Source organism: Brienomyrus brachyistius, chromosome 10, assembly GCF_023856365.1.
Source record: "Brienomyrus brachyistius isolate T26 chromosome 10, BBRACH_0.4, whole genome shotgun sequence".
NCBI lineage: Eukaryota > Metazoa > Chordata > Actinopteri > Osteoglossiformes > Mormyridae > Brienomyrus > Brienomyrus brachyistius.
This window is the reverse complement of record NC_064542.1, coordinates 2,101,112-2,127,794: the sequence shown is the minus strand read 5'-3', so window position 1 is coordinate 2,127,794 and position 26,683 is coordinate 2,101,112. Positions and strand designations below refer to the sequence as shown.

General features: G+C 44.7%; 1 protein-coding gene across 3 annotated transcripts in view; it reads left to right on the top strand.

The window, feature by feature from the left end:
• Positions 1–26,683, top strand: part of LOC125750412 (latent-transforming growth factor beta-binding protein 3-like) — a 48,131-nt gene that overhangs the window by 20,129 nt on the left and 1,319 nt on the right. For 2 of the 3 annotated variants that reach the window (XM_049028212.1, XM_049028210.1), the window contains 26 exons: positions 2,038–2,201; positions 3,203–3,308; positions 4,144–4,233; positions 4,373–4,489; positions 4,740–4,895; positions 5,125–5,232; positions 6,026–6,042; positions 6,566–6,641; positions 7,771–7,863; positions 7,973–8,098; positions 9,596–9,727; positions 11,804–11,932; positions 12,742–12,861; positions 14,580–14,702; positions 14,951–15,073; positions 16,565–16,684; positions 17,333–17,461; positions 17,753–17,923; positions 18,306–18,386; positions 18,659–18,787; positions 19,285–19,422; positions 20,571–20,711; positions 21,668–21,796; positions 24,185–24,346; positions 25,603–25,692; positions 25,832–25,960. In XM_049028212.1, coding sequence (XP_048884169.1) covers positions 2,038–2,201; positions 3,203–3,308; positions 4,144–4,233; positions 4,373–4,489; positions 4,740–4,895; positions 5,125–5,232; positions 6,026–6,042; positions 6,566–6,641; positions 7,771–7,863; positions 7,973–8,098; positions 9,596–9,727; positions 11,804–11,932; positions 12,742–12,861; positions 14,580–14,702; positions 14,951–15,073; positions 16,565–16,684; positions 17,333–17,461; positions 17,753–17,923; positions 18,306–18,386; positions 18,659–18,787; positions 19,285–19,422; positions 20,571–20,711; positions 21,668–21,796; positions 24,185–24,346; positions 25,603–25,692; positions 25,832–25,960 — 3,099 coding nt within the window. The remainder of the gene's footprint in view (positions 1–2,037; positions 2,202–3,202; positions 3,309–4,143; positions 4,234–4,372; positions 4,490–4,739; positions 4,896–5,124; positions 5,233–6,025; positions 6,043–6,565; positions 6,642–7,770; positions 7,864–7,972; positions 8,099–9,595; positions 9,728–11,803; positions 11,933–12,741; positions 12,862–14,579; positions 14,703–14,950; positions 15,074–16,564; positions 16,685–17,332; positions 17,462–17,752; positions 17,924–18,305; positions 18,387–18,658; positions 18,788–19,284; positions 19,423–20,570; positions 20,712–21,667; positions 21,797–24,184; positions 24,347–25,602; positions 25,693–25,831; positions 25,961–26,683) is intronic. The other variant, XM_049028211.1, reaches the window with a different exon arrangement.

Here is a 26,683-nt window from a genome sequence, read left to right as displayed (position 1 = left end):
GGACCATAAAGAATATTTTTAACGTTCACTGGACCGAATCAAAATCAAAAAATGGCTAAAAAAAACTCCTTACTGTTGGTGTTCGGTGTCATAATAACTTATCAGGGTGGAGCACATCCATCCATCCGTCCATCCATCCATCCATCCATCCATCCATCCATCCGTCCATCCATTTATCTTGTAGCCACTTATAGAATAAAATCCTGTTTTATTTCTACTTGCATGTATTGCTTTGACTGTTTTGTCTGACCTGTCTGATCATACACTATATACACTATATGGACAAAAGTATTGGGACATACCTCTGAATCATCAGCAAACTCAGGTGTTTCACTCAGGCCCTTTGCCACAGGTGCACAAAATCAAGGATCTAGCCATGCAGTCAGGTTATATATATATAGGTTATATATTTGTGAAAGAATGGATCATTCTGAAGAGCTCAGTGAATTCAAGCATGGTGCTGTCATAGGATGCCACCTTTGCAATAAGTCCGTTTGTGAAATTTCTTTCCTGGTAGATATTCCACGGTCAGCTATAAATTAGATTAGATTAGATTTGATTCGATCTAATCTAGATTAGATTGGATTAGATTAGGTTAGATTATATTAGATAATTTCTTGTCATTGTGTGGTAGTATACAATGAAAATCAGTTTAAACCAATGAACTTAGCAGTCTGAAATGGCGTAAGTAAAAAAAAAAGAAAAAGGCCATGTGAGGTGAAGTTATTCTCATATCAGTGACATTATAACATACCAACACGTCACATCTTACAAGTCTGTATCAGTAATAAAGTGCATGTCAATGATTATAAAATCCATATCGGTGACATCACCTTGTATCAATGCATCACATCTTTATCAATGATTAGAAAAGACCATAACAGTGCAGCAAGCATCACTGCATTACTTTCAAAAGATCCAGTAAGAGTCCACATCAATGATTAGACAAAGTCCACTTACAGTAGTCCCAGTTTAGTTTGTTGGCATATTTGATATTCCTGTAAGGTAGTCATCCAGAAGTGGAAGTGTTTAGGAACAACAGAAACTCAGCCATGAAGTGACAGACCACATAAAGTAACAGAGCGGGGTCACCGAGTGCTGAGGTACATAGTGTGTCAAAGTCACCAATGCTCTGTTAGCTCAATAACTACAGAGTTCCAGACTTCCTCTGCACTGGGAGCTTCATGGAATGGGCTTCCATGGCCAAGCAGCTGCATGCAAGTCTCACATCACCAAGTGCAATGCCAAGCGTTGGATGGAGAGGTGGAAAGCATGCCGCTACTGGACTATGGAGCAGTGGAAACGTGGTCTTACAAGTGATGAATTACGCTTCTCTGTGTGGCAGTTTGACGGACACGTCTGGGTTTGGCAGATACCAGGAGAACATTACCTACCTGATTTCATTTTGCCAGCTGCAAAGATTGGTTGTTTTTTAGGGGTTGGGCGAGGCCCCTTACTTCCAGTGAAGGGAACTCTTAATGCTTCTGCCTACAAAGACATTTTGGACAGTCTATGCTTCCAACTTTGGGGGAACAGTTTGGGGAAGGAAGGCAGTTTTCTGTTCCAGCATGACTGTGTCCTGGAGTACAAATCAAGGACATAGTTGGGTGAGTCTGGTTTGGAAGAACTTGACTGGTTTGCACAGAGTCCTGACCTCATCCTCATCAAACACCTAGAATGCAGATTGCAAACCAGGCCTTCATGCCCAACATCAGTGCTTGACCTCACAAATGCTCTTTTGGATGAATGGGCAAAAATTCTAAAATCTTGCAGAAAGGCTTCCCAGAAGAGTGGCAGCTGTTATAGCTGCAAAGGGAAACCAACTCCATATTGATGCCTATGGATTTAGAAGATGTCATAAAAGTTCCTGTAGGTGTAATGGCCAGGTATCCCAATACCATATATTGTCCATATAGTGTGTATTCATTGATGACCTGTCATGTTCCTGACCCTCACAAAGTGTCCACGTTCCTCTGCTCTCTTTGATTTAGCTGTTTTCCTGTCCCTGTCCCCCTTCATCTCCCTTTGTTTTTCCAGTGCAGTTTAATGTGCGCGTGCACCATGATCCGGACACTTCTGTCCTCATCCATCCTTTGGACCAATCGGAGGCCAAGAACACACGGAAGCAGGGACCCCGCCAATTGCCACAGACCCACAAGCCCCGGGGGCGGTGCTTCCAGGAGACCACGCCCAAGCAGGCTGTGAGTACAGTGAGTGAGTGAATGTGACTTTTTAAACATTTTTTTTGACGGTATGTGTTCTGGTTTGTAGCATCACAGCATCTGCATGCAGCTTTGTTTTACTGCTTGACTCTGACGCTATTACACAATCTAGCTCTGGTTTTCTGGATTTCACAACCTGTAGCGTTGTTTTCCATTACAGGCAGAATGTTGTTTTTAATATTCACAAAAATACTTTGTAACATATGAGGGACTTAACTTCCACAAAGGGTATTAATGTATTTTACAGCATAATGTAGTTAATGTTTTCTGTCAAAAACATATCTGCAACTTTATGAAAGTTGTATGTTGTAGCAAAAGAACTGTTGTATTCTAAATATATATTCTTTAAAGATGTGTTTTTGAGTAAAAGTAGGACTATATCTCTGGTAAATTGGTGATCACTTCATGCAAAATTAACAGCACAAAACTCGGGAAAAGAATAGTTTTTGCTCTTGTTAATGAGGCTGATACTCAGTTTCTATTTCGGTTGTGATGCAAAAATAAAAGTATGCTGCTGCTTTACGCCTCCAGGGTGAGGGTTGGTATCCTGCCCTGCCCTGCGTCTGTGGAGTATTTATGCTCTCCCTGTGTCACATGGGGCTTCTTCTGCCCTTTTGGTTTCGTCCTGTAGTCCAAAAACATGCGTTAGGGGAATTGATATCTTGAAACTGCCTGTAGTGTCTGTGTGTAGGTGCGTGTGTGTGTGTGCGTGTGTGTGTGTGTGCGTGTGTGTGTTTGTGTGTTTCTGCACCCTGGAATCCTGTCCATGCCTAGGAGCAGCCCCAGCTCCCCCCCCCCCAGTGAACCCCGCCCACGATAAGCGGTTGGAAGATGGATGGATGTAAAATTGCATATGCTTTTAAAGACTGCATTTCCTCTTTTTTTATTGCTCGTATGTTAACAAGCAAAATACTGTTTTCTCTCAAAATGAAACGAGCTAATTACTGCTTTGCTGGCTTTCCCTGCCTCATGTGTTTCAGTGCAGCAGTAACCCCCTGCCTGGGCTGACCAATCAGGAGGACTGTTGTGGAAGCGTGGGAAAGTCCTGGGGGCAAAACAAATGTCATAAGTGCCCCAAGCTGCCTTGTGAGTAGCGGCCCTTATTTCCTGACTTATATTACCCTCCCCAACCTACCAAATCATGCCCCAGGCTAAACTGTCTTCATGTAAACATTACCCAGGGGGTGAATTCCTAATTGATGTGTTAATCATTAACTTGCCTGTTTTTATCCACAGAGGAAAAGGAGAAGTATTTTGGCCTTTCTGGGGTTTTGTTTTTATTGAAAAATGTTTAAATACCTCTCCCCGTGCCTGGGGAGTAAGTGGTACAGCCCATATAGGGCATGACTGGCCACCCACCTAAACATAGTCAGAACATAGCCAGACCTATGCCTGGAACTCATTTACCAGCTTGAAAAGGCGCAGTGATACTTACATAATTTATGAGTCGTCAGTGCGTAAAGACATTGGAAAGTCTGCCTCTCCAGATTCCGGGAAGGATGAGTGACGGCCTTCTTACCCTGATGTAGTTTGGCTTCCTCTCCACGCTCCCCAGGGTAGTGCCGGCACGGCCTGGAAATTGAATTTCTGTGCGGTGTATAATGTTTGCATTTAGGCAAAAAAATTAAGAAATATCCCTTGGATTGAGGCCTTGTCCCAGCTGGAAACTTGGCCTTCATCTTAGATAAGCCCCCTTCCCACATTTCTTTGTTCCTAACTTGTTTCAAAGTCAGAAAAATGCAGCTGGTTACACACGCGTGCAGCTCAGCCATGCCATTTTATCGAAAATCTCCCGTGGCTTTTGTTATTGATGTCTTTCTTTTTTGGGGGGCAGATGGCAAAAAAGTAAGAATTTTTTAAATTCCCAAGCTGGTTCTGTACGACCCACTGTCTCAGGTCCTCTCCTTCAAAACTCCTCCAGACACTGCAGTCCATAAGCTGTCCATCATCGAGGACTATGGCTCCGCTTGTCCGCACGGCTACAAGAGACTCAACAGCACTCACTGCCATGGTAACGTGCTGTACACCAGTTTAGGTTCCGTGAGGAAATCAAATAGTTATGTCTGTTATTTAGTGTATTTCACCATCCCTCCCTCTCTCTCCTTCTCTCTCTCCCTCTCTCTCTCTCTGTCTTTCCTGACTTCCCACAGACATCAACGAGTGCACCATGCAGGGGGTCTGCCCCAACGCCGAGTGCCTGAACACGCAGGGCAGCTTCCTGTGTGCCTGCAAGCCGGGCTACGTCCTGGACCGCACGCGCTGTGTAGGTGAGGAATGGCTGCAGAGGAGTCGCCGTGACGACGCTCCGCTGCCATGTGTGCATCTCATTAGTGGCGAGGCGGCTCTGCGTCTGGCTGCAGTGTCTTGTGTAGCCTTCACTTTCTCTTTTTCCCATGCAAAGTCCATCTATTTTGGCCACATTGAGATTTAAGCACTTCTGCTGTCACATTTATTATTTTCTAAATTTCCTTTCCACACATCGTGAATTCCCCCCCCCCCGCCCCCCCACATGTGCAGAGCCCCCTGCCAAGTCGGGTCCCTGTTTTCGCATGGTGAACGAGGAGGGCCAGTGCAAGCACGCCCTGCCTACTATGATTTCCCAGGAGATGTGCTGCTGCACTGTGGGCAAGGCCTGGGGCAGCGACTGCGGAAGGTGCCCACAGGATGGCACAGGTCGGTGGGCAGTTATCTCCTTGGCCTCGGGGTGTCATCACATCGCCACTTGCAGCTTGTGATGGAGTTTCGCTTCCTCGCTCCTTAGGAGCTTCTGTCAAATTTGCTCAATAATCGGTTTTTTGTCTCTATTTGATTATTACAGCCAATAAATTAAGAGGTTAAAAATAAGGAAACATCCATGAAAATGTGATGAATATGCAGTAAAATACCCCCCTCCTCTCCCCAGCCCTCTTCAAAAAGATCTGCCCTGCAGGGAAGGGCTACACAGTGCAGAGCTACTGGGAGACGCTGTCCTTCCAGCCACAGCCAATGCCCCCTGCCCTGGAACACCCAGGTGGGCGGGGCCCTCTCAGGTCACATGGTCCCTCAGACCGACCCGAACACAGTTGCATTCTGGGACGATTTGAAACATTGTGGAAACTTTGAAAGGCGTTTTTAAAAAAAGTTTATTATAAACTTGTGGATTTATACACATGTACCGAATCTGACCTTTTAATTAATAACCTGTTGAATTTATCATAAAATGCACTGTAGACTCCCCCACATACAAAGGGAGATGAAACCGGTGACAGTACAGGTTAGAAGCAGAGACTGTTGACATGTGAGTCTCACCACAGAATTATGTAGTTGGGAAAGGAGGTCAGAGGATTAATGTAAGCTTCGTTCTCTGGCAGAACGAAATGGCGACTCGTGTCTGTAAATTTCCACCAGAGGTGTAATGATATCCACCTACAATAAAAAACCTCTTGGTCACAGTGGGCCATTTAGCATGCCTGTTTTTCTCATGTTTATTCCAGTTGGCGTTTCATGGTGAGGTGATTTGCACTCATAGGTCAAAGAATGTCAAAACTAGCATGTATACCTTCCAGCCTCCTACAGTCGTAGGCAAAGAATTTCGTTTGGATTGGACCAGGGACTTCTGGCATGGTCCAATTCAAAGCCACGCGGTTGCAGAGCCCACAAAATATTTGACTGCTGCTTAGGAACAACTTTCTCTGGTCCTAATCGATCCGTACTTCACGTTTCCTACAGCACTGAGCACTGCGTTGTGAGAATAGTACAGTGTTGCAAATTAAGTGTGGAAAATGACTTTTTTTATTCTCTCCCCTGTCTTGCCTCTCTTGCAGAAGTCAAGTTTCCACCAGTAAGTTGGATTGATATTATAGCACATGGTTGTCCTGGAAGTGCCATATGGAACGTTCACCTGTCGGAGCTCCAAGCACATTATGGTTTCAGCAGTCAAGCTTGTACAAGCAGTGATTCCTGCCAGGACCAGCGTCTCATCTGGGATAGTTACTTGCAAGAACTTATTTACTTACTTATTTATCAGTAAAGCTTCCGCATGTTATTCATGCTTTAATTTTTATAATCTTTTAGTACTAGTATTACCAATTAAAAGTAAGTAGTTATTCTTTTTCTTGTGTTTTGAGTTTTTTTTTTTAGATTTTTTTTGTTTGTTTGTTTGTTTTAGTTAGATAGTTCAGTTCCAGAAAATAAAAATCCAGACCAAGGTTTTGGTTCAACCAACTGGTTGAGTATAAAGAGTCACAGTCTAGATGTTCTTCCTGTACCTGAACTATCCACCTCTGATGTGGAGTCTGTATTGGTTTGGTCTGTGGGCCGTGTCACATCACCTTTATAAAGATCTGTGCGCTGATTCTCCACAGCTCCCCCCTGAAGCTGTAGAGATGACCACACCTGTGCAGCCCCTCACAGCCAGTCCCCCGGGACCCCGTATCCCAGGTACAGACCCCCGCACCCCCCAGCCATGATTCCCATTTGCTGCAAACCTATATCTGATATGAATTTTGTGAGGCATCTTGTTCCCAAAAATCTTTGGTGGTTTACCTCATCTCTCTCTTTCTGTTTTTTGTCTGTAGTGTTTATCTCGTTTATTTTCAATTGGTGTAGTTAGATCCTAAATCACTCACATCCTGCAAAGACACAATATAGACTTGCTCTCAGATTAGTAGGGTGACCAGATAATCCATGTCAGGGAGGACACATTGAGCTAGGATAGGATTTGTAAACTACTATTTCAATTAAAAGGACCTGGATTCCACTTCAGCACTGAGATCGTACTGTCTGCTGATTGGTCAATCTCCTATAATCATGCATGTGTCACTAATGTTAATGTGAAACAGCTGGATGCATCTTTCAATCAAAGAAAAAAAAAAGCACATGGAAAATTGAACTATTTAGCGCAGCAGTAGGGCTTTGCATTTGTACAGTAGTTTGTGTTGTGTAGACATTTAATTAGTGTGAATTGGACTGTGATTTGGCATCATCAAAAAGACTTACTTTTGAAATATTTTAGATAAAATATGATAGGCCACAAAATAGTTTTATTAGTATTAGATTTATTAGCATAGGACAAGAGGGTATAGAAAGCGGATGGATGGTTTAAAAAGCCCCATTATCCTGCACTGTGATGTAATAAGACCGTACACCCCCGACTCTGCTTATCTGGGTGTTGAGGTGTTGTTGCTTGTTTGTGGTGGTGCATGAGACCGACATACTGGGGTCTGGGCCCAATCCCCAGTGTGCTGCAAGAAGGGCCAGGGATTGCAAGATCGGCCCCGTTGGGGGGGTTAGCTCACCGCTCTGCACTCATGTCCGCTGTCAGCTGCCTGAGTCACATGGAGAAATATGGTAGAGGTCTGTTCCAAGTAGGTGTCTGAGGGGTTTGCTGGTTATCAGCGAACAGAATACCCATGAGAAAGAGGGTGATTGGCTGCTCTTTTTTAGAGAAAATTATTATTTTTCCTGGCTGTACACTGATCCAGTCCTACATGCTAGTTCTCTGCTGGGAGTAAAGCTGGCTGTGACTTTTCTTCTGAGCAAAACGTCTCCCATCTTTCCACTCCAACAGTAATCAGGGCCAAACCCACACCCCCTCCCATTGTGGAGGTCCCCCCCGAGAGGGATACCAGCCCCCTGGAGGCCGTGCAGACACAGCTGCCACGTGAGTGTCGCAGACTCTGGGAGAAAGGCGGGCCGGCCGCAGCAGGGTCAGGTGACCACACATTGGGTCATGTGACCTGACCTCTCACCTGATCTCATTCTCCACGCAGAGACCGATGAGTGCCGGCAGAACAGAAACATCTGCGGCCAAGGGGAGTGCGTCAACACGCTGGCTGGCTTCAGCTGTCACTGCTACACTGGCTTCCGGCCCCACAGCCAGAGGAAGAACTGCGTGGGTAAGAGTTGGATTGCGGTGTGAGTGAGAGACAGGGCAAAAAATAATATTTGATTACAGTTGCCATCTAGGGGGTAATTATGGCCTTTTTTGACTATAATTCAGAAAAGAAAAATCTACATGCCTACATGAAAATGGTGTGAAGAAAACCAGTCATTTTACAATAACACTGCTTTTCTTCACGCCATAATCATACATGTATTGGGATATTTTCTTTTTCTGTTGTGTGTGTAAATCTGTGACTTTATGCAGGTTGGAGGACATTTGCTTGAAATCAAGCAAGATGAAGCACTTAAATCAAAAAAAGACCATAATTATCTCCTAGATGGAAATTGCAATCAAATATTGCTTTTTATTAACAACCATACTTTATTTGCCATTTGCACAAGTAGAGCACTTTGTAATGCTTCTCTTTGCTGACCTCATCTTGCTCTCCATAGCTTGGGGGGGTCACAACACAGGGTTAGCTAATTTGCAGTCCCCCTGGAGCTGGGGGTTAAGGGCCTTGCTCAAGGGCCCACAGACATGAGACTGTTCTGTTGAGGGCGGGGCTCCAACTGGGAATCTTCTGATCATAGACATTTAGCCTGCTGATCCACTCGCCCCTCCCATTAATAAGTTGCATTTATATTGGAAAACTGCTTTTTATTAAACTAAAATTGTGCGTAAGAGAGGAAAAATGTGGTTCTGATTTTTCACGTTTTACGAAAAATCGATTTACATGTATTAAAATGTGTAGCTTGAAGATATTTAAAAGTGTGTGTGAGAGAGAGAGAGATGTGAGACGGCAGGCGGTAGAGTAATGCCTTCCAGCTGGACCTGCCTTTGTTACCATGAGCGCCAGCCCTGTGCCTACAGGTAAAGCAGATGGAGGAGCCCAGCTGCCCCTCGTTAGCCTCAGTGATCTGTGAGGCTCCTAAATAAGGACAGCTGAGTTGGCCTGGCATCCAGCACTCCCTGAGGAAGGCCCAACAGTGGCTTGAGTTATCTTGGAGTTTTATTGCTCAGTTTCTATGTACTTTATGAGGTTTTTATTTAGTTACTTTTACCGTTTCTCCTTTTTAAACAGTTGTCCCTTTTTTGTGTAATAAAGTCCTTTTGTGTGTTTGAACCCTACTGTCCTGCACCTCTGAACCTTCCACAGTGCTAAAAATTCTGTATCCTGATGGTACATAATTAATATATTGTCGTTGGCTAGTACCCATAAGATGCTAACCACAGGCTACATTTACCCTCGCTGTTAGTGGCTTCTTTAATGAAAGAGTCTTTTGTTAGTTACAGCCAGGTGGTTAGCATATAATAATGAATGCTGTGGAAAGACCTTACATTTTACTGTCTTGGTGCAATAATGAGTTAACATTCGTGCAAGACTATAATTGTTATGATGCACAGACTTGTTTGGTTTCTCGGTTTTCCATAACAAAGCCATGCTGTTGTGCTGCATGCTGCTAATGTTATTGGTGGTCCAGCTTTAGCTTGGCCTCCTCTGCCCCTCCAGATGAAGATGAATGCGAATCAGGCCCATGTGGTCCAGGAAGGGGGCAGTGCATCAACAATATAGGCTCCTACAGATGCCGCTGTAACAAAGGCTACAAGGTGATGATCCACCAGGGGAAGATCACTTGTGTTGGTGAGTGACGACCTGGCTGGTAGCCCACCAGGGCTTCCAGCTAGACTGGGGCTCAGACGTGCCAATCCTGCTGGTTCAGTCATTAAAAACTGAAGCATTGAAAAACCAGGTCACCCTGTGGCTGTTTCTTGCCTGGCCTGGAAATCTTTAGCTTAATATTGTTGTATTTATCATGGAGGCCCAGTGTGCCTGCAGCTTCTTATGTTATATTTCTGCAGCTGAAGCACCAGGTGAACTTGGGTCCTAGATGGCTGAGTTTGACCAGTCCTTGGGGCCTCATTGCATCTTGGTTTCTCACCGCTGCACTAGAAATAGTAACGTTATCGATCCATTAAATGTATTCCTTTGTGGAGCTGTTGTAGCTGCAGGACAGTAACTTGTTCCTGTGTAGCTACAGCGTGGCTAATTTTTGTCTGCATCAGAGTTTTACAGGACTGCTTATTCACAAATGGCATGCTATTTGGTATTATTTGGTCATTTTTATTATTTATGATTTCGCTGTACCATAGTAATGCCATTTAATGACGCTTATAATGATATGCATGATCATTAATTGTGAAATGACCATATGAGGTTCTTCTTGGTTGAGACTTTCAGTGGCTACAACAGTGTTTATCAATCCAGTCATTGAGGACCCCAGACAGTCCAACTTGTCACTCCCTCCCAGCTTCCAACACACCTATACCAAGTATATGGGATTCTTCATTTCTTGATTACATTTGTGCTGGGAGGTGCAAAAATGTGGACTGTCCGGGGTTCCCTGTGGACTGGGTTGGGAAAACACTGAACTAAGCTTTCCCTGGCTAAAGGCTTCCATTGGTCTTCGAGGTGCATTTGAGTCATGGATTGCTACCATGGGTCATATCTCTTCTTCAGACAGCCTCTGACTCAGTAGCATCTCTAGATGGGCTGTGATACCAGAGCGTGGAGTGGGGCTGCATAATATCACATTGTGATTATATGGCGCAGGTAAAATAATCACCAGGGCTTTAGACGGTTGAAACATTTGTCCGGATGCCAGCTTTTCGGTACTATACAGTTGTTTACTTACACCGACAGTTTGGTAAGCAGATTAGTAGGGTGCCTAAAATATGGGAGGTGTATTGTGACGCCAAAAAGTTAATAATCTGTATAATTTTGCTACGTTTAATAAAAATGACGGACTGAAAATTGCTAAAAGTGGCGCCACAACACCGACATGATTTTACTTTGTTTATCCACAATATCTCCTTTCTTTAAAGGATGTTGTGGCTGCTGAACTGTCCCTTTCTTCACCGCCGCTTCAATGCTTATCGCTTCCATGATTTACTAGAACGGGGACATGTGGCGTGCTCCGCTAACGGAATTTAATAAGGATACACTGAATTTATGCAGATTATTAACTTTTGGGCATCACAAAGCACATCTCATTAATATTTTAGGTGTGTTACTAATCTGCTTTCCAAATTGTGGGCGTACGTATACGTTCGCATAGTACCGAAAAGCCTGTGTCCAGACAAATGTTTCGTCCCCCATCTAAGTCCCTGGTAATTATTGCCCATCAACCATATAATTGCGATTGCATTCCAATGTGGTATCGTGCTGCTGTAGCATGGAAGCACAAGGACTCTAGCTGAAAATGTAAATATCAGTGCGACATCAATGAGATGAATGAATTGATATTGTCGTCATGGAAAAACCCTGTATTACTAATGATTGTGGGTTTTAATGAAACCCAAGTATAAATGAAACCATAACATATGAGGATTTCGATTTTATTGCTGAAACTGCCAATGTTCAGCTAGGTTATTCATTCTCATGTTAATATAAACAGACAGATCGTTTTTTGTTTTGTTTGGTTTTGTGGTTTTTGTGGTGACTGTTACAGGAAAAGTAACTGGTTTCTAGCATAACAGAATGTCAGAATGAGCAGTGCAAGTAAAATACCCTTTTGATTTTCAAAGACTTTTTTGGTTTTCAAAGATTCCGACCGCAGAGGAGTAGCTTTGTGTTCTGAAGCTATTGTAGCTCGCACAGTAGTTTGTGAGCCCTAACCCTTGTGACCCCCCCGGAATGATCCGGCTGTGCGTCTGTCAGACATCAACGAGTGCGACCATCCCCAGATGTGCCGAGAGGGCGGGCACTGCATTAACCTGCCAGGGTCCTACAAATGCCAGTGCCTGGAAGGCTACACGAACAAGTCCCCGCAGCAGCCAGCCTGTGAAGGTAAAGATGGGGGTCACGCTGAGCAGAGCCCGGGGCTGGGAGAGGGAGTCAGGGGAATTACCTGTGGTTTTGTGGATTGGGCGACGGCACTGGGGACTGCTTACCTTACGTGTGACATAGGAACTGCAATGAAGTTCCACTGCTTTGGTATCAGCACAAGGAAAAATAAAGGGATTCCGTAATGAGACTTTCTGGGGCAAGACAAAAGAGAGTCTTATATGAAGCAGTATTTCTCAACCCAGTCCTCTGGGACCCCCAGACAGCCCACAATTTTGTTCCTTCCCAGCTCAATCAATCAATCAAGCAAACAAGAACGCTGTATACTGAGTCTCTCTTGATCTTCTCTGTCTGACTTTGTTTGCTTTTCACAATTTCTACTATTGTAATTTTCTCCTTCGGCCTTCAGCTGCAGTCTCTCTGGGGCAGGGTGTGTCGGCGTTTTATTCTGGTGACGGATTTTTATATCTGTTTTTATTTAGGATGCTGTTTCAGGTGGGTAGGGGGGTGTTTGTGTTCTGTGTTAAATGCTTGTTCATGTTCTTACCTTCTCCTTCACTAAAAATTTGGTCACAGAAAAAGTACAACTGTGTCAGAAGCTGGGAGGGAGCAAAGATGTGGACTGTGGGGGGGGCCCTGGGATCTGGGGTGAGGAACGCTGATATAAACGATGGGGCACGGTGCATAGGTATACCAAATGAGTGGACTTGTCACCTGCCTTTGTCCCCCCCACCCCAACTCTGCCCGAAAGACCCTGGAATAGCTCCGGACGTGTGTCAATTTTGCTCTTCCCTAACACGGTCTCATTGCAGACATTGACGAGTGCCTGAACCCCAACACGTGCCCTAATGAGCAGTGCGAGAACACGCCTGGCTCGTACGAGTGTGTGCCCTGCCTGCCGGGACACCAGGCTCGAGATGGCATCTGCTTCGGTGGGTCCGGGGCTCCTACTGACCCCAGTACAGTGAATCTGAACCAGAACACTTCTGTTATCCTGGTGGAAAATGCTTGTGATTGCAGACTGCAGAGTACTGGACTGTCCAGAAAGACAAAAACGGGCATTACCTGTAGCTAAACAGTCTCGTCTGAATTGAGTGACGTTAGGTTAATTGATGCCAAGCGTCCTACCAGTGTAGATATAGTGCATTAGAAATGAGACAGTAGCATCTTTCCTCTGCTACATCAGCTCATAGCTGGCAGCTGTGATGGGCAAGGAAACAGATCTTTCAGGTTCATCACATTTCTTTCCTTCCTCCGTTCCAGCTCCTTGGCAGCTGGCCTCGATTCTAGTTCCTGTCACTCTCAGTTCTAATTCTTACTCTGAATTACCTAGTACATTAATTCCTACATGTTTACTTTTGAAATTGTTTTGGCAACATGTTGATCATTTAAAATCTCCAAGAAAGACTGTTATGTCACTGTCTGTCTCCTTCCAGTGTCCTTTCATTGATTTCTTCTTTCGCTCCATTCTGCATCCCTATCCGTCGCACCTATGTGTTCACTAAATCCATCATACTTACCGTCTCCGTCTGTCCCCAGTATAAATCCAGCCTGTTTTTATCTGAGTCATCTGTTCCTTTCAGACTGTAAACACATGACCATCTTCAGTATCTGTGTTTTGTGTATCAGCTGTGGAATCATGGTATCTGACACTCAACATCTTTATATTTTAAGACTTGCATGGTGCTGTTAGCTTGCAAAAATATGTACCTCCACTCACCCCAAGCCTCTATAGGGTTAAAACAAAATTAGTCAGTCATGGTAAAACATGATTGTACAGTACAGTAATGCAGTTCTGTTTTTCTTTCAGTGACAAGAAAAAATGGAAATATGAACTGATTTTTATCTGAATCAGTTAAACAGTCCGGGTGGGTTGGTCATCTTAGTACGCGGTCAGAAGTTTGGAATTGCAATTTGATCTGGTGGATGCAGGAAGAAAAACTGCATTCCTGTTTTAACTCGGGCCCCTTGTACACGGAGCTCATGGCCTTGCTAATACCATGTGTGGGAGAATCGAGGTCATTTTATATCTGAATCAGCGGTGGCTTTGTTCTTTTGAATTCACATCCCCAGAGTAGATCTGTATGCTCCGCCCGATTGTCAGAAATCAGCCTCTCAAATTTCAATCATGCCCCAGATTGTTTTGATGCACATTTTGAAGATGCTCGTGTCGGTAATGAAGGGGTGTGTCAACACTGTGGATTCCTGTTCCCACTGGCTACTTGGTTCAGGGGTGTCCTGGCCTGGTTCTAAAGAGCCCATATCCAGTCAGCTTTTCCTGGTACCATATTCAGATGATCTAAATCTGCAAGCTGACAAACAGCCACTGAAAACAGCAGATGAGAAAGACAGCGGAAGGGTAATTAAAAAAAAATCTCAAGTTAGACATTTCCATGTTTTACCAATCGGAAGAAACTGATTTCTGAAGGGTAAATTTAATAGGAAATCGATCATTTAGGGTAGCATCAAATTAAGTAGATGGGGGGCCATTGAGTACTAGGATTTGAGACACAGATAGCAATATACCCTCACAACAGTCTGTTTTGAACCTCCAAAGATCTTGAGCGAAATCCCCATTTCTGTATGTGTGGCCTGTGTTATTTCAGCTTGAATCTCTACTTGTTGATTGTGGTGTTTGTGACACCCGCAGATGTCGACGAGTGCCAGAAGTGGGGCATTTGCCCCCACGGGCGGTGTGAGAACCTGCAGGGCACGTACCGCTGCCTATGCAATGAAGGCTTCGTCCCTGAGACCGACAGCAAGGGTTGCAGGGGTACGTCACCTGATTTCCAGCTGAAGAAGAGCCATCTTTGTTCCTTAAAATATTAAAGCCTTAATACACGCAGCTCCCCTATATAGCTTTGACTGCTGTTGGTTAAAGATTGATTTATTACTGCTCCACCTCGTAGCCATGACACCCATCCAACAAAAATGCAGCAGGTTGGAAGACAGGTTTTCCTGCTAGAAACTCTGCTCTGATGGTGTTCTGCACGCTCATGACCTTGCCTCTCTGCTCCACAGACATCGTCGAGTGCGAGGACAGCAGGCTGTGCGCTAACGGACACTGTGTGAACACAGAGGGCTCCTTCCTGTGCCAGTGTCACCTGGGGTACCAGCCAACTCAGGAGGGCAGCCATTGTGAAGGTCTCCCAAGCTCGTCTGCTGCTGTTAACACGGGGGGGGGCAAACAGTTTTCCCAGATTCCATTCCAGCTAGTATCGGTATTCGAAATGAACATTTAATGCCACTTAGCAACTTGGTCCTGCTTTTAGTGGCATGGAGGTTCATTTGTCCATTAAACCGTGCATCGAAGAAGCAACTGAGCGGAACATTTGTGTCAAGCTTTTGGGAATGCATGAAGGAGTTCCTTCTAGTGTTTGGTCCAGTTTTCTTATCCTACAAACTTTTATTTAATTAACTCTCTTATCTAAAGCATCATGCAGTTGAGAATGTGGGGTCACTTACCCCCAGGAGCAAATGGCATTAAGGACCTTGCTTAAGGGCTCAATATTGAAATCTGCCTTGAACTTCTGACCTCCTGATCAAAGGCATTGAGTGCTGACCCACTGACCCACATACTGCCCCCTTGTGAAACACACCAATCCCACTTTATCTGTCCCAATACCAATACCTGGGCTTTGGGTATCAGCCGAGGCCGAGTACCAATTTCGAGGCTTTTGCCTCGCTTTGTGGAAGAGACTGTGATCATTCTTTGACATGCAAGTCAACATCAGGCTTAACTTATACCTTATAGATGCATGCGTTTCATTTAACGTGTGACTGTAAAGGCTGGTTTATACTTCTGGTTCGAATCGACGTACGATGTAGCCGTGGACTCTATGCCGTAGCCTCGCATGCACCTTCCCAGAAAAGTAACCACATGTCACAGCGATTCAGACCGCAAGAGCTCTGATTGGTCCACTTGGTAGCGGGTTTTTTTTTTTTTTTTTTTTATAGGAGTAAGGAAAGCGTGCTTACATTGCTGACTGAACCTGAAGCATTAGTTATATGTAATATTAAATAACTTATTTAATTACTTAATGTTAGATTATAAATAGCGCTTCAGGTTAATTTTCTCTTGCTTCTCCCGGATTTGCGCTAAAGTTTCTTGCCACCTTTCTCTGCTAGCATTAGCAAACTCCATGTTCTCTGCACTCTGGTTTTCCTTTAGATGTTTGATCAAATTGCTTGTTATATGACGTGCTGTCCCTTCCTCCTCTTGACATTTTAGCGGAACAGAGCTTACAGTCTGCTTGACTTCTGACATCATCCCTTTTCTTAACATTTGTCCAAATTGCCGACATCCTCCACATATACTCTCAATTTGCCAATGCCGGTCTTCCCTGCATTTACCCTTCTTATTGACAACCCTATCACTAGATGCCAAAATCTGGTCAGGCAGCAAAAATGCAGTGGCTTTGAGTTTTAATGTAATGTTGCAATTAAGTGGTATCAGTTCTTGGTATCTGACAACTTTTGCGAGTATGAGCGAATGAACACAGTATCGGCCCAATACCCAGTGCCGCTATCAGTGTTGATGCATCCCTACTTATTAGCAGGTCTGTCGACATCAGCCACAGAAATTAAATGTGAACCTCAAAGCCATAGTTTAGCATGTGAATGTTTTTTCTTTAGATACAAATGAATGTGAAAGGCATAACTTTTGCCTGAGAGGACAGTGCATCAACACCATGGGCTCTTTCCGCTGCGAGTGTCCCAACGGCTTACAGCTGATCAACAGCAGGCGCTGTGAAGGTAAACTTCCTTCTCTTCAGTACCTCCTGCCAGAGGTGCAGTCATTTAATTCTTAATGGAATGTTTCTGCCAATCTGTTCTCTATTTACTTGTTCTTTATTGTATGTCAATGCCCTCACAGCCATAGCCGTAATGGTCAACGCGGTAACTAGCAAGCTTATAGGGTGGACTAGTGCAGTGATATTACTTTCCCAAAAAGGCAGTTCATATATACAGTCAGTCTTGCTACAATGCGACTAATATGTTCCTGAAAAACCGTAAGTTGATAAGTTTTGGAGTGATATTCCCTTAACCCTATTTTTCCCATTCATTATATGTATTTTAGTACACGATTTTAGTGAATTTCATGTGGAAGAGCTGACTATGTATATTCTGTAACCCAGCTGGCAAACCTTCATGGTCTGAGTGTCCAGTTCTTCATTTTTTACGTCAAGGTTATAATAGTGCACTTTGTGTACCTTAATGATATTTCGCAAAGATGTATTTAACCGCTAAGGGTCAGAGGCTTTGTTTGTGTCAGCATCCTCCAAAAATCATTGTGCATTGGGGCGCGTTATAAGGAGCATATGCTGCAGTAGGTTACCATCTGAAGGTCGTACAATCGCTGTGTGCCGGATGCTTAACCAGTCTGCATTTCTCCTCCGACAGACATCGATGAGTGTGCGGAGGACAGAGGGTTGTGCCAGCCTCACGGCGTGTGCGAGAACTTGCAGGGCAAGTACATCTGCGTGTGCAACGAGGGCTACATCAGCTCCGAAGACGAACACAGCTGCGAGAGTATGTGGAACCGCTCTACTGTCACCTGGTGGCTCTGTTCTAGTACCGATTTTTCCTCCTTGTTGTTCTGCGGATTGGTTTCTTGTTCTACTTCTGTGTTCGTACTGTGTGTTCTGCATTCTGTGTTCCCGTTCTTCGTCCCCAGAGTTCTCTGTCAACAGTACTCTTTTCTTCATCTGAGCTATCAGGTACTTCTGAAAAGAACATCTAGTACTGTTTTTGTGCCCAAATTTAGAAGAATGGTAGTATTTAATGCTTCTGTGTTATCTCCGCCCACCCTTTCTGCTGCAGAGATTGCGGTTGATGTCGAAGAAAAGAGAGAGTGCTACCTGGACCTGGATGACACGGTCTTCTGCGATAGTGTCCTAGCAACCAACATCACCAAGCAGGAGTGCTGCTGCTCTATCGGCATGGGTTGGGGTGACCAGTGCGAGATCTACCCCTGTCCTGTTCACAACTCTGGTACCACCACTCATACCTGTCTAGCCCGGCCCTGCGCATCACCACATGGTCCCAAGCCCTGAGCGGTTGTGGTTCCTGCTGCGATTGTCATGTTGTACATAGCATGCAGGTCACCACACAGACCCAGGCTTACATGGGTCCCCTCAAATTCATGAAATGCACCCTTAGGTTCTGGACCTTGCTCTGCACCCATGCCTGTCGCAGTTGGGACCCCTTCTTTGCTCCCCCAGACCTTCCTGTGTGATTTAACCATGAAACTCTATTAGAGTAATTGATAGTGACCCAAACGTAAATGCGTAAAAAAGACAGAATGGTCTTTTGTTGCTTCACTTTGGCATCTTACCTGCTTCTTTCTCGACCTTTCCCTTGTGTTTTTGTGTAGCGGAGTTCATTTCTCTGTGTCCTGTTGGAAAAGGCTTCTACCATGAGAACAGCATGACGTACGGCTTGCCCGGCCATCGAGGTATGACCTGAAAAAGTGAATCTTCCCAAAACACTGTAATTTAATGATTATGACATTTGAGGATGGTTCCGTTGATGGCAGTGAGGTGCCTCTGTGTTCCTGGTTGTCAGAACTGAGCTTGTCATTTACATCTCAGCAAGAGAAGGGGCGGGGCTAACCTCAGATACTAAATAGTAATAGGACCCAGATCAGGTAATGGCTATAACCCCATTGAAATATGTCTCCGTGATCAACCTGATGTCCATTCCACACACTCATGTGTCCTTCCCCAGATATTGACGAGTGTGTCCTCTTTGCCAATGAGATCTGTAAAGAGGGCCGATGCATGAACACCCAGCCTGGATACGAGTGCTACTGTCAGCAAGGCTTTTACTATGACAGCAACCTGCTGGAGTGCATCGGTAAATCACGAAACATCAACGGTTTGCAGTTACATTCATTACCGTCGTCCTATATTCGTCACAATGTACCAATGTGATGTTAAAATCGGAATGTCTCCCTTTCTGTTCTGGACATTAAGTGTATCATTACTTAACTAAGTCAGCCACATAGATGTAGCGATTGTAACATTATGGTTACAACTGAAGGTCTGTGCCATTGCAGAACCTCTTACCACAGCACCAAAGATCACACATTTCAAGGCCAGCATGAGGGGCCGAATACGTTTATTATTTTAAAGGACAAAGGTCTGGATCCTCGTAGTCATTTGGGTCACTTTGTCATTTAGATTCTAAACACTCCAGTATTTACCAATGAGATATAGTTGTGATACACAATGTTTTGTGTTTTATTTCATGTTGCTGTTAGTAAGAGTTAGACTATTAGATGACTGAAATGTCAAGAAGTCACATTCTTGAGTCTGCGTTTTTCATCTGGTCCCTTACTCCCCCTCAACTAGATGTGGACGAATGCCACGACAAGTCTCACTGCACCAATGGACGGTGTATGAACACCCCAGGCTCCTTCTACTGTTCGTGCAACCCCCCCTCCATACCCGATACCTCCAACAAGAAGTGTGTAGTGCCTGTTTTCACAGGTCAGTTTGTCTGGGGACTTTCTGAGCACCTGGCAACCTCAGAACTGTAGAGAGGCTTTCCCTCTGCCGCCCATTGTCTTCACTGCCTGTAGCACCGCTTGCATTGCCCAACTGTATTCCCCATTGACCAGCAATCCTAGCAGTGTGTCTCTTGATGGCTGTCACCTGTACCCTGAATTATGATCAATCATAGACTAAAACACAGGTTTAACCAATGAAGAAAAAGGGCCTACTTTCTACAGCGGGGGTGGCATATCGTATCCGCAAAAGGCTGGTGTGTGTGTGCAGATTTTTGGCATAACCTTTAGGTCAGCTGTTCAGACTCATGTGTGAGGACTAATCAGCCAATCAGTCCTCTAATTAGTGACCTAATTAGGGAGTTGCAGTGAGAACCTGCATACACACCGACCTTTTGCGGATAAAATTGGCCACCCCTATTCTACAGCAATGGAAGAAAAAACATTCTGCTGCCTTTACATGTTGTTAAAATCACCAGCTTATCAGTAATTTTTGGAAACATTGGAAAAGAATGTACTCATACGCATATTACTGCTTTAGGTTCTGAGAAACCTCATTTGCCTAGGTCTATTCAATTGTTTACGCTCAATATCTCGATCTCCAAATGACTTTCTGATCAGCACTACCTCTCACGGGCAATGTTGCATGATACTGAAGTGCTTAAAGGAAACACCTGGCACAGCTTGGTATGGGGCCTCTCGGAGGACCTGCTCGGATTGCTGTTGGCGCACTAAGTGAGTTTTGTAGGCTTTTGGGTCCCATGCTAGTTACAAACAGCTCAAGGACAAGGTATTATTTTCTGCAGAGTGTTTTCTGCTATGAATTTCTTGGTTAATAGTTTATGATGCAGTTTATCTCTCTGATGGGATTTTTGTCTGTGTGGTGAGCGAAATTACTATTAAAAACTCAACTTGAACAGGTCCTTCTAGTAAATCTAAAACAGCCACGCAATTTGATTCAGGGTGGATATTTGCATACAGATGCTGCAAGACCACTTATTCGGCTATGGATCCATTGAAAGTCATACTTCTACATGCTTGACCCTCTTTAACCGTGCAGTGTCCCGTCTAGAATGATGCCTTACAACACCAGCCATGAGGAGCTTACTTACAGGGTTTGTGGTGGCTTAGGTGTGGATGAGTGCCAGGATCCGGCCAACTGCAGAAACGGGCGATGTGTGAACACGTTGGCGTCCTACTACTGCATCTGTACTCCACCCTGGACCCTGGCCACTAACCGCAACAGCTGCATCCCCCCGGAGGAGCAAGGGGGTAAGTCCAAAATTCAGGCAGGTGGGGAGGTCATTGAACTCTCTGGATCAATAGTATGAGCAACCGCTTTGGGTCAGTGTGAGAGCTCCCTTGCGCTATGGCTGTTGTCATTCCTGTGGATCCAACAAGCATCAGTATAGTAGAAAATTACATGGTTTGAATCAGCCCTTTGTTTGATATGTTTTGAACACATTTTCCCTGATTGATCTCTTTAAACTGTCCGGCATTAACTGATGGAAAATAGGTTTTGGCTCAAGGTGATCACCTTCTTTTGTCTAAAGGGCTGCATCTTCAAATACCTGATGAAATTCTTAGAAAGCATTTACACTCGTCCTTGATTTGCAGTTACATATGCAGGCCAGCAGAAGATAACATGAGCCTAATGATCTCAATTGGAAGTCTGGTGAAAGGAAGATGGGGAACAGCCTTACAGACCCAATCTTGGACAATGTTCTCCAGCACATATGGCAGCAGAATGTAACGACATTTGCCATTGTATTAGCGTCCATAACATCCAGTCAGGATTTGTCTTGGAACTTGGTTATGGAAATTTGCAAGGAAAGGGATCTTTGACTTGAGTAATAAAACATTAGGATGGACGCTAAGCTCCGTTGTCGGTGACTGACAGTGACTGACGGTGATCGTGCAAAGTGGCTGCAGGTTCGAGAATCATGAGCATTCCTTGGACTGCATTAGGAAATGTGGATACGTCATGCAGAATTAAACCCTTGCTGGCTCATCTGCCCCTCCCATCAATCTCCTGGACGTTGGCTTCAACATGCATCAAACTAGTTGGGTTGATAGCGAAGTGCAAACATAGTAGTACTCTGCAAGTGACTTGTCTTTGGTCACTTCCCAGCCTTGTTGTCCCATGATGTGGCTTTTGGCGAGGCTTGGATTTGCTCAGGGGGCTTTGTTGACTATTTTGTAACCCGTTTCTGTGGTGATCCTTGCAGATGTGAATGAATGCCAGGACCCATCGTACTGTAAGAATGGAGTGTGTCTCAACACGCCTGGCTCCTTTCACTGTATTTGCACGCAGCCCCTCACCTTCAGTGCGGCGCTCAGACAGTGCGTCTATGACGGTGGGTATGACCAATCGCTGCTCAGCATCTCTCGGTCTTAGAATTCAAGTAGTAACTGCATGCGATCCATCCGCCGGGACGTGACAAAGCCCCTCTCTCCTCTGTCGCGGTTTCTGGATTTGGAATGTAACGACCGCTTACAGTTTCTCCTGGCTTTTTGGCTCTGGCAGCGGTATATCTTGAGACGCTCGGCAGGACTTAACTGGCAGGTCATCGGATTGCTAATGATAATCTAGAAATGGACTGGAGTGGAGTGAGGCTGTTTTGGGGGGTGGGAATAGGAGGCCGTCGGCTTTATGCGGAACTGTGACGCGTTAGTCTGAGTGGCCTGCAGAGCAACAGGAAGTAGCAGATTCCTTGCTGCCGTCCCTCAATGGATGTGTGTGTGCGTGTGCATGCGTGCGAGTGTGTGCGTGTGAGATTTTGGCCAGATAAATGTGAGCAAGTTTTTCTCCTATTGTGTTGAGCTGTTTTCACCTTGTATTCAAGAAGGAAGGGAAAATACAGTGCTGTGCAAAGGTTTTAAGCGGTTAAAAAATTGTGATTTCTATGTTTGTGTAAAATTATGACACACTCTGTCAATTCAAAACCTCTCCTAAAGTCTCCGAGGATCTGCAGCAACCATTGAACACTACAAGTACTTCTTGACTTGACCACTAGAGCTCCTCGTAGTTCTGTGTTCATCTAGCCACCCAGCAAAATATCATAAATGTTTTGGAGAACAGAAAGAAATTCTTGATTTTATTGTATTACTGTTAGTTTACATACATTATGTTAAATTGTCATTTTGTTTTCTTAGCAAATGTACACTCTCTACCAAAATAAATAGCTTTAAACATTTTCAAGGCTTTTGCACAGTACTATATATTTATCTCATTTTTTTAACCGATTGTAAATGTGCCAAAACACTGTTAATGCTTCTCTGTTTGACAGGTACACTAGCCAAGTAAGACGAGCCACATATTTAATGTGATGCGTTCAGTTTTTAAAAGCAACCCACCATTTGTATTTTTAGGTCAGGATAGAAATGTACATGAACTATTTTTACCTACATATTCCCCCCTTATTGCTCATAGAAATATGCTGTATTTAAGACCAGAGAATCCACTAAAGGCAACCTATGGCCTAAATTGGGGTTAAACAACTTTTTACAGTTAGTGAAACCAAGGGCTATCTTCAATGGGCTTTTTATATAGTGATTTTAGTGATGCTGTATATACATACATACATACATACATACAAGTATTTGTATATTGTTGGGTATTTCAGGTCGAGAGAGTAAAAGTCCAGACTGGGATGAAATGAAAAGAAAGATAAAATGAATAAAACAGTACAGATTAACACCTAGTTTGTTAGGGTAAGAGGGAAAAGATGAAGAAAAGTCTGCTGTCAGTGCTGTCAGTTTCCAACTGGTTTAAACCATTTCCCATTGGTTAATGTTGGATTTCATTATGATAAACCAGCCAATGACGGTACACAGCAGTCCCGCCCTCTGCTTTGAGGCCTGTTCTAATACTTCTATTAAAGTAACAGTAGAATGTCTGTCTGTCAAGGGTTATTGTCGTCCATCCATTCTCCAGCTGTTTATCCTGATCAGGGTCACCTGGAGCCTGAAGCCTATGGCAGGTAGCATAGGGCACACAGCTGGGGTACACCCAGGACAGAATTTCATTCAAACTCCACACACACACAATACGGGTGGGGTTTGAACTGGGAGCCAACAGTGTTACCCACTCAGCTACCATGCTCACCTAATGCAGTCTGTGACTGTGACCGAAATCAGGGGCTGCACCCTTCGATGGATGCGGTCTATGTAGCCTTTGTAGGCTGTGTCCTTTTGAAGGTCCACACAGTGAATCTTGGGATAGCTTGGGCTGTGAAGGATCCAGCAGGCAGAAGGATGCATTTCTAGGCTGAATTTTAGGGAGCCTTAGAAATGGGACAGCCTTGTCACGCCACTGTGACATTTTAGAACCTCTACCTTAGAAGGATGTAGCCCCTGAATTTGGACACAGCCCATATATGCATTCATCACCCTCAATATGTGTAAACTGTGTTCAAATCTGTACCGTAGGCTTTTCTGAAGTCTCCCATTCTACTATCTGGGCCCAATGTTTTTTTTTTTTTACTTCTGTCATCTGGTAGTAGGTGGTCTGATTTCTGGTTTGTGTCCAACCATGCACGAGGAATTTAACCACCTGGTCTGGCTATTTAATTTTGAAAGGCGCTATATTAACTCGTTTCTTTTCGGAGTGGCAGCTGGTAGATAAGGTTCAAGGTGTCAGACACCGCCCCCTTGTGGTAGTGCTTTCTGGGCCCGCAAGTGATTGCTGAGCCTGAGGCCGACCGTCTGATTTCTCTCTCTCTCTCCCTCTCTCTCTCCCCCAGACCGCACTGCCGCCCACAAGGACGTGTGTTTCCTTCAGGTGGACGAGGACCTCATCTGCAGCATGCCGCAGAACGGGCTCATGGTGACCTACTCCGAGTGCTGTTGCCACTACGGCCGTGGCTGGGGCCCCGAGTGCCGGATCTGCCCCCAGAGGAACTCAGGTCCCCACCACATTTGTGACATTCTTACCTCATCCCCCCTCCCAATAACACTCCTGCAGCAAATCATGGTTCCTGCGTAGCTGCTTCACGTTTACCTGCCCGTTGAGAGACATGCACCTAACAGATGGCAGTGAAGGTAGTTATATTATGTTGGTACAGGCAATCCCCAGGTTACTAACAAGTTTCATTTCCTACTGCTGTCTTTGAAGTCGAATTTGTAGGCAACTTGAAAAAAATAAAAATAAAGCACATAATATTGAGTAATAATAAAAGTAACGATATACGCAATGGTGCTGTACTGTACATTGACCCTGAGAACCGCTGAAGCCACGCAATTTTTTCTGGAGCATCACAAAGCAGTGAGTGCATTTATTATTACCAACTATTGCATTTAACGCGAAGTTTTAACATAATAATCTTTTATGGGAATCCATCCATAAGTACGAGTTCCACGTAAATCAGACGTTCTACTGCCTGTACTTGCCATCCTGATTTCATTACTGCCTTCTGTCACTGCGCATCAGTCGAGGAGCACCTTCATTCACTTGTGCCCCTCATACCCAAGGTGGGAGTTAAGCACAGGCTAACCTGGGCTGTAACCCAGGGCCCCAAATTACAGGGGACCCCAGTTTTTTTCTGATTACAGCAGACATCGTTAGGTACAGTTAGGTTGAAACCCAACAATGACTTTAGCCCAAGAGCCCCAACACTCGTAAATTCGGCCCTGCTTGTACCCAAACACATAAGACTGAGTTTTTTTTGCAACTGCATCTGCAAACAACCCCCCACCTCACTGTAGCAGTTTTTAAGACCCTATATCCATTTTGTTATCTTGAGTTTCCCCCCATGCTAATGCTGAGATTTTTGTGCTTTTGCTTCACTACAGTTCCTCGAAACCGATCTCTACTTCCATACCCAAATAAGATCCATATTGCTCATGTTCTTCCTCCACATGGTTCTCTATGCTGTCCTGCCCAGAGGAATCCTCACACAATCCAGTGCCCCCAGACAAAACAAAAGTTTATGTAGGCATCGTTGGCAAAATGTTATCTGCCTAATAAAGTGATTCAGTGATATGTAGGGTTCTAGCAGAACCATAATTATAAGCACATCTCACTGTTAGTATCATATCAGTTGGCCATTCCTTCAGCTTCCATTTTGTTAGTTGGGATTGAGTATGAAGTCTTGGCTTAAGGAGAAACCCAAAGCCTACAAGTTCCCTGCCATGTGACGTCTGGTTCTGTGCCTCTCCTCAGTCATCTTCAGTCGCCTCTGTGAGATGCATCTAGAAACGGACTCTGATGGTGAAGGGGACTTCCTGGCGGCTTTCTCCAACTACAAGCCAGGTAAAGGTTTGTCATGTCAAACGCATTAGCTGCGAAGGGGTGTCTTCAGATATGTTAACCGCTGCATTTCACTGTTGACCTCACTGTTCACTGTTGGCTATTAAAATAAATGAAATGACACAATACCATTGCTGAAAAGGTGACAGCTCAGAGGAGGACTCGGATGAGTGCAGCTGTGCCAACGGTCGCTGTGTACGCTCCTACCTGGGCACCATGTGTGAGTGTAACCCTGGCTTCCGGCTGGACCACTCCAGGACGCGATGCGCAGGCAAGTTAGCATTAGCATAGGCCACAGTGTGTGATACTTTTCCTTCCAACTGCACAAGTGTCAAGTCTCATGGTTTGACTACATGTTGAGACCAGGGACGGATTACGGACCAGGCCAGCGGGGCCGCTGCCCAGGGGCCCTTGGGGTACAGGGGGCCCATGGGGCCCCTAGCCCAAAACAATTTGCAACGCTTATCAACAATGTATTTTCGTTTGTCTATTTTAGAGGGCCTACATTCTTTGATCCTCTGCCTACAAGGGCCCCTGACCCTATAGGGAGGGCGTTTGGCTGCCAAGGGCCCTTGAATTGTGGTGGTGGTGCTGGTGGTGGTGGTGGGGGGGGGGCCCTCGTGAACGTTTTGCCCAGGGGCCCACACAACCCATAATCCGTCCCTGGTTGAGACTCCCGTTGTCACGGTTATACCCGCGAGACTCCCGTTGTCACGGTTATACCCGCGAGACTCCCGTTGTTTACCAGGATTTGGAGGTCCCAAAGTGTTGGCTTCAAGTGCATGAAAAAATGCAGACCATATATAAAATAGATAATAAAAATAATTGATCTGGAAGTAAAGCATAGTGTGTCTAAATTAACATTCATGTGCTGTTTTTTTTTTTGTTGTTGTTTTCTACATATTATTGCTTCCGTGTGTAAATGTAAATGATATAAAATGCTCTAGTTCGTTGGTGTGAATAGTAAGAATCAATACACATGGACCCGTGGTCC